General features: G+C 37.0%; 1 protein-coding gene across 1 annotated transcript; it reads left to right on the top strand.

The window, feature by feature from the left end:
- Positions 1-1,086: 1,086 nt before the first annotated feature.
- Positions 1,087-6,021, top strand: LOC124295413 (pickpocket protein 19-like; the record flags this gene model as incomplete). Its single annotated transcript, XM_046745358.1, has 7 exons — positions 1,087-1,248; positions 1,505-1,772; positions 3,075-3,353; positions 4,052-4,321; positions 4,397-4,450; positions 4,559-4,792; positions 5,111-6,021. Coding segments are annotated over 7 exons (1,518 nt in total), but the record flags the coding sequence as incomplete, so codon positions are not given.
- Between the last annotated feature and the right edge of the window lie 2,209 nt (positions 6,022-8,230).

The following is an 8,230-nucleotide window of genomic DNA, read 5'->3' as shown; positions in this document are numbered from 1 at the left end:
AAGTGTAACCGATTTAAGGATGTATTGGCTATACATTCTCAACCAAAAGTGAGTCGCGTCGACAATATTGGATACTTTATGATAAAATAAGAATATGAAGAAAATAAACCACAACAAAGACAATACGTAAATTAAATTTGAATAATAATCGTGCCCAAAAGTTGTCAATAAACTGTTTAAACAAAACTTTGTTTAACAAATTTACAGGGAGTGTTTTTTCTTTGCGTATGAAATGAATTCGTTGATTTTTCTGAATACACGTGAATTTTTAAAGAATTTTCTCATTATTTCAAAAGTTTCGTTTTCGAAAATTTGTAAAGACTTTACGTTACTTACGAAACTATTCGTTCAATACCCGGGAAACTTTTTAATCGTATTGAACAACGTTTCTACTAAAAGGTATCCAAAATTCAGGATTTTATCTCCGTTTTTACAAAACTTTAAATTTTCGAAATCGGAAATTTAAAAAAAATGAGTAAGTTCTTTAAAAATTCATGCGTATTCAGAAAAATCCACGAATTCGTTGCACACGGCAAGAGAAACATTCTCCGCAAAATTGTTAAACAATGTTTTGTTTAAACAATTTATTTATAACTTTCAGGCACTATTATCATTCAAATTTCATATTATTATCGTGTTTATTCTGATTGATTATTTTTATTCCATCATAAAGTGTTCCAATATTATCGACAAGACTCACTTCTGGTTGAGAATTTATAGCCAATAAATCCTTAAGCAGAAAATAGACGGAGGTATCCTGAAAAAATGTATTTCGCTGTTTTGCTAAGAAATTATAAACTCATCAGGAGTTCTCCGTGATTGTTCGATACACATCTTTATTCAAATCTTATAATAAAAGTGGAGAATTTACCTCCATTCGAAGGAATTTACAGAGGTATTTAGAAAAAAAAAGAAAAGAACAGGTAGTGCTGTTTTTACAGGTTCACTTTCCATAATTGAATCTTGACTGTTAGTGCAATTGTTCGCAGAAATATATCGTCGGGAACGAAGCGATATAACAACTGGTTGGAGCATAAAAAAAGAACCTCACAAAGACGGAAACTGAAACCACTGAAATGTTTATTCAATTTCCTGAATAACTACTGTACCAAAAGCAGCCTTCACGGGTTGAGATACATAGTCGAGCCAGGCGCACACTGGATGGAACGTCTTATCTGGACAATTGTCTTCACTTTCTTTCTTATATGCACCGTTGTCGTCATCTCAAAATTATCTAGTCGATTTCAGGTGATGACTCTTTCATTTGAATTCGCAATCCATCGATTTATTCTCTTCTCAAGACGAGACTTCGCAAAATTGAAAACTGCTTCTATGGTTGCATTTAAATTTATATAAACGCATAGCTGTTATCTTCGGCAATTGTGTAGCTGACGCTGAACAGCATGGGAGAAATTCACAAAAAATTTATACACCTAGCATAGCAAATACCTTTTGCCTCAATTTCCCCAATAGGATTCTGATAGAAATGCGTTTCTTCCTCCAGACAGCTCAAACGTCTACGGTTGTTGAAACGACGCAATACCCAGTGTCAGAACTTCCATTTCCCAGCGTCACTTTGTGCCCGAGCAATCGAGTGAACTGGCAGAAAGCTCTCGAAATGGAAAAAGATATAGTCCCTGTACATGACCTGGAAGCAATTCGAACGTACCGCGACCTGGTAACCAGACTCTCAACCCTGACCTTCGGCGACTTCGACAAGTTACAATTCCTCGAAAACCGGTCACTTGAAGTTTTCAGCGGTACATTGTTAGGTGGGTATAGAATTATCCAAAGACTGGTTATACGGGGTGTTTCCGAGTAAACAAATGAGTTGTGGGGATTTGGCGAAGCAGTTATATCGTTGTTTATAACCTAATCCGAAGCGATCTGCGATCTCATTCCAGAGACACGTTAAAATGATTATGTGACTTGACCTAACTGAAGTGATTATAACGCAGTAGGTCTGTTTTACCGATATTTGATCTCCTCAGTGGTAGGCAACCCAACGTACTGCGGTGCTTACTAGGAAACAACCCTGTATAGTCAGTCTTTACCGACCGAGTAAAGTGTTACATAAATATCTCTTACATCTAACTGTAACGTCAACATCCCTTATTACAGTTTATTCGATTTGCAGAGACTAACTGATCGTAGGCTTTCGATGAAAGTCAAAACAAGTGGCACCATTGGCTTTAATACAATAGTGAAAATTAGTGACATTTTACTCGGTCGGTAAAGACTGACTATATAGCAACCTTTTCTTGCGTCGCACGCGACACGTATTATATAATATACGCAGATCATTTCACAGAGATGACAACGAGTTATCGGACAATCATCCCTGCTGCATGTGGTGGTCGCTAATTAATGAGTCTGGAAACGCATTTGGCCTTATTCGTGATCTATACGAGTAATTGTATTTACATGTGGATTGTTTTTGTCCTCAATTTTTAGTGCGTGACTGAAGAGACTACGACAGATGTGCTGGCTTCGACTACTTTAATCAGTTGTGACCATCTTTTGATCCGGTTGTGGCCATATTCATTATACGTGCAATACAAAGTTTTGACCATAAATGATAGGGAAGATTTTTTAATCTACGTAAAAACCTATTTTGAAACTGAAATTAGACGTGCCATGTACTCAAACTTTCGCCGAAAACTTATTCAGTATCCGATTTTATCGTTAGTCTGTATTGCGTAATTCAGGAAACAAAAGACAAATTATGGAATACGGAATTTTATAAAGGTAGCCATAATTGGTACAGTGGCTAGAAACGATGCATCTGCTATACCATTTGAATTATTCGGGCGGTCTTCGAATCATCTGCAATTATAAATTTGTATTTGTTTTTACTGTTCATTCTTGAAAAAAAAAAATTGAATCAATCCTACAATAAATAAACCAATTAAAAAGACTACAGACCATAAATGACTTCGTGTAATAGTGTAATTTAAACATTGTATGAATAGGAGATTCTGAAATTTTGAATCCAACACGGAAGATGTCGGGAAAAATTCACAAAAACAGAACACAATCGACGCATGTAATGAATAACAATCGATGTAATGTAGGTGAGAACTTGACAAACTTTCTTCAAACTGTCGCACCGACCTGCGCTGAATTTCTGAGTGACTGCTGGTGGCGTGCTTCGTACAGAAATTGCTGTGAAATATTTGAGGTGCAGAGGACCGAGTACGGTTTCTGCTACTCGTTCAATTCCGAAACTTCTGATTCCGATCACGAGATGTACTCAAAGGAGCTGAGGCCAAGACGAAGTAATATGATGGGCGATTGGAGCGGCATCAGGCTTGTAGTCAGCCTAAATAAATCGTCTCAGCCTCCAAATGCAGGTGAATTCACTTATGATGTGGGAGGGAATTATTATTGATCATCCATTTCAAATTCAGTCTCAATTCTCACAGACTGCTATTCGTGCTGTTGATATCTGCGTTTAGTCCAATCTAGTGGAAATATTTCTTCCAACAAATTGACTTCTTAGATGATAACTTGTTCAACCTACTCACATGTACTTTAGCTCTTGGGTTTTAAAACCTTAGTGAAAGAAACGCCTTCAAGTAAATTACTTGGTTCTAATTACGCAATTGCATGTATAGCACGTGTATTTTTAGGCTACGGTGATTTCCTACCACTAAATGGGTATTTCTTATTATTTTCTTCACATCTGTAAGTTATTTTATCCAATGGATGAGGCCAAGATCGCTAGTGAAGAAACTTTATTTCCGATCGTCATGTCACCCGCGAAAACTAGTTTGAATAAATCATAATCTTCTAGAAGTTGGGACAAAAGTTCATGAGAGCTGTAAACTACGGCGGGAATTTATATACTTATCGTAAATATTTCTTGCAGTAATAGCGATCGTTTTGAATAGTTTGAGACTGGCAGAAAAGTTATACTCACAACCATTACCACATGAAAATCTAGTTCCTTCTATCATCAAATTTCGGGAATTGGACGCTGACACTCAGATTGTAGCAAACGGAAATATCATGGGCTTCATACATCAGTGAAGCCCGACAATAATTTCAGACAAAGCTGTAGAAGTGACGGTCTTTGTGGGCGATCCAAAGTCCTGGCCAAGCAGTGGGAGCAATTCAGCACTCGGAACGTTGTCAAGCATCGGAGTGGAATGCCCGTCTATTTATGCGACCGAGCGGATCCTTCAGCTGGACAAAACAAAACTGAGTTGCAAGCTCAGCGGCAAAATGGAATATAATCAAAACTTCTGCCTGACCATGTGTCGACGTGATTCAGCCATCAAGCAGTGCGGATGCAACCCACTTTTCCTGATGCCATCAGGTATTCAGCTTGTTCAATTTACACTACTGACGAAAGATCCAAGTACACACTTTGTCACTGACATTGTTTTCGTAGGTCCAGAACGAGCCTGCGTTTTGGATGATCTTCTGTGTCTAGCAAGAGAAAACGGTAGAGTGTTATTGAATTATTTGAAAAATCGACTATGGTACTGGTCCGGACACTGGAACCTAGGCTTAGACATTTCACGAGTACTCGTCCCTACGTTTTTTTTCTCAGGTATATTCAACAACTATATTTTAGAAAAGAACGCCTACTTCGGTAATGATACTGTCGGGATGAACTGCAGTTGTCCTCCGGAATGCGAAGGGTACAACTACCGGTACCAAATCACGCATACAAAATTGAGAGACTCCATTGCTTTCAACACAATCTTCATCGATGTTCATTACGAGTCAGCCTCGATGTTACGATACAGGATGGATATTGTCTACACCCAACTAGACCTGCTCGGTAAATAATTCGCGTATACAAACCACCCGAAGATTTAGATGCATGAACATTAGCAGAAAGTCGTTGTTTTCGTTACTCCTTGCAGTTCCAAGAATGTCATAATCTCGTTGGAAATAGAAAATTGTGAGCTACTGGACAAATTGTATCATCGGTTATAATAGGCACAGAGTCGTAATTTCAATTTTAATTTCACCAACAAATATTTACAACATGGTTAAAGCAGTGTAGTCAATTTAGAGTAGAGGAGAGTAGAGGCATCTTGAGTGAAAACAGAAAATGAGTCTTTAGATCGGTACTAATATTATAAATTCTATTTAGTGTCATTTGGCGGAGTCTTTGGCCTATTTTTGGGAGGTTCTATACTCAGTTTTGTGGAACTGCTGTACCACTTGACCATTGGCTTGATTGGCCATATATTTCGTAGTACAGAAACCAGTGGAAAGACAGCTGAGTGCTCCAAACGTGCTAAGAGCCAGGATGATCAAAAGCCTTCAGTACCCACAGTTTACAGGGTCCTACCACTCATGGATTATTATGTAAATCGGCGAACAAGCTTTTACAGATACTGAGGTATTTTTATACGTTCGTGAGTAATTTTAAGATATTTGAGTCAACGTGTTTCCCCCGTTTTTTGAATACACAATAGATTCGATGAATTAAGAATTCAGGTATCGAAATCGTATAATGACATTTTAATATGTTTAATCACGTTGCTTTTAGTTTTGGTACGCTTACCCAAATTTATATCAGGTGTTTATACGTAGTTGTAAGCACAAGTTAAGTAGCTTTTCCTAGTAAGTATAAGACAGTCAAAGAGGCATGGAGATTATGCCAATTGTAAAGAGGCATAAAGGACCGAGTAATTACAAGTTTTGTACTCTCATTGAGAGTACTCAACATTTGCGATCAAAGGTGGCATTAAGAGTTGACGAATCGAAGACAGAGGATCTTTGATTTTTAAGTTCCGTCAGTTAGAATTGATTTTCATTTACGTCAATACTTTAGCTTATAAGAATAGATACAAACGTTGGAATAATCCTAACAACCCAACATTTAGATAACAATTCGTTGACCGCGCAAGAAACCTCGTTCAATATGCTTCGCAGTCAGAATCATTAAAAGGTAGAAAAGGTAAAAGCGATTTGATCGATTTCTATAAATGATGGAAATGCAAACACTCGCTGAACAAAGGCAGAAAAACCTTTAACCTATGCTATAATTTCCGGAGGCCAGGCAAATATTATTGACAAAGGTTTTTGACCGTTTAAGTAGTAAAAAAACAACTCACGATGATGAGGCAAAACGTAATGCACTTATCTTGATGCTCAAATTTCTAACCACCACCATTTGAAATATTATCTAAAGGCATTCATCACCCTTCGCGTGCAGTTTTTAATCCAGGTGGCTTGCCCAACTCTGTTATGAAATTAAATTAATACAATTACAAAACGTAAAGCGGATCAGGAACTCGTTCGTGTCAAACCACACAACGAATCCCACCCTTGCCCTTTCGAACTTTCGCGAAACCCAAAAGTTAATTTTTCCAGCCTGAAAAAGTGTACGATGCAAAAATGTAATTAAATTTTCGTCAAGGTGCATTCAAACCTCTTCAATTTTTCTGTCTAGTAATCTAATAAAAATTATGGAAACCTGCAATGAAAGTCGTGATAATTCAGTTTGAAACAAATTAGGTACATCAAATTATTCAGCCATGTAGAATTATAGCTTCGAATTTTTGATTTAGAAATTTTCGCAAAGGGTGCACAACTTTTCAACCCTATTAAATTACCGGAATGCATAATTTTCATTTAAGAATATATGAAATCTGTAAAAAATTATCAAGATTAATGAATTCATGCCATACCGATAGCTATTTGATAAGGAAATATTTTATACAGAAATCTAAATATAACATGACAGAAAATATCAAATCAGTCCCTTCGACAATACACCGAATTAGTTATTAGTAGAGCCGAGATATAAGCGGGCGGTCAAATGTGTGCTAAAAACGATGTAGATAGTGGGTAAATAGCACTTTGATTCTGAACAGTGATAAACAGCAATAATGTGTTTTCAAACCATACTTGCAAGCCATAATTGTGTCGAATCAGTAAATCATGTTGGGGTATAATTATAATAATAAAAAATACGAATAACGAATAATAACTACAAATCAATATATTTAGCGTCATGTGTCAAACATTTTCTCTAATACAATTCTTTCAATTTTTTTCGAGTAAATTATGATTCGAGCTACTTTTTTCAACCGGATCTTACACAGTTTGTCGGAATGCGCTTCTCGTTCTTACAAATAAAAATACCTGCAGCAAAAGAAAAAAATATATCCCAGAATATTCCGTCTATTCGCACGGTTTTCCTACAAAAATTCATTATTTTTATGTACCTTGTGTCTTGCCAGTACTCAAGCCAAAAGTTTCGCTCCTTGGCCTGCTTCTTTCATATCACTTAGGGATTAGGTATGCATAGAACTGAAAGCCCAAGGTTGTCTTCTCCATTTCTGCGAATTGTGTCTGAAGGTTAAAAATTCCGAATGCATTCCATCAACTTGAGTATCAGCACAACTAAGAAAGAATGGTTTTTGTCACTCATAAAAAAGAAACAATTCCGCCGTGTCGAGTAATTTTTATTTTGACGCAAAGAAAGAAAAAAACTATTACAATATCAAATACTTTACCACTTATTACTGTAACATGTATGATGATTCGTTATTCGAGTCTTGCGAAATTATTGATATCTATAAATTAATGATCAGACGTCATGCACAGGTTAAACTGATTCGAAGTATGTAAGTAGGTACGAGACAAAATTGTCAACTGTCATTGAAAACTCGACCTATCAATACATTCCATTAACCTCGTGACTATCTACACTATCTGGACGGTTGCAAGATTGCCTATCTGACCGATGAGGGTAGGTATAGCCGTATAACTGACGTTTAGTGGGTATTTCCAAATAAACGCTGGCTTATAAATATCGGGTTGCCTACCACTGAGGGGAACAAATATCGGTAATATAGTCGTACCAAGTTATCGGTAGGTAGAGCGATTAAAGTCATCGCGAGTGACCTCGAACTGCCCGTGTTGCCAAGTCATCTCATTTTGGCCAAGCATTTGTTTCGTTACTTGTAACTCATACTGAAGCGTTCAGTGATCGCTTTCTAGAATTCCGTTAAAGTGATAATGGCTCGGTAGGCCTGTCTTACCGATATTTGAACCCCTCAGCAGTAGACAAGCTAACATAATGTGTCGTTTTCTTAGAAACACCCGGTATTTCCATCTGCTATCGGGTACGTATTTGAGCAATTTGTCTTCCTTGAGTATTTCGTATAAATAAGGATCCGACCAGAAATTTGTTACAATCTGTACCAAGTTCGATTTTTCACCCGACAGAAACTGTGTCACGCAGTTAAAACTTTTC

Source organism: Neodiprion lecontei, chromosome 7, assembly GCF_021901455.1.
Source record: "Neodiprion lecontei isolate iyNeoLeco1 chromosome 7, iyNeoLeco1.1, whole genome shotgun sequence".
Lineage (NCBI taxonomy): Eukaryota > Metazoa > Arthropoda > Insecta > Hymenoptera > Diprionidae > Neodiprion > Neodiprion lecontei.
Note: the sequence above shows the minus strand (reverse complement) of the source record. Positions and strands in the feature narration are given on the sequence as shown.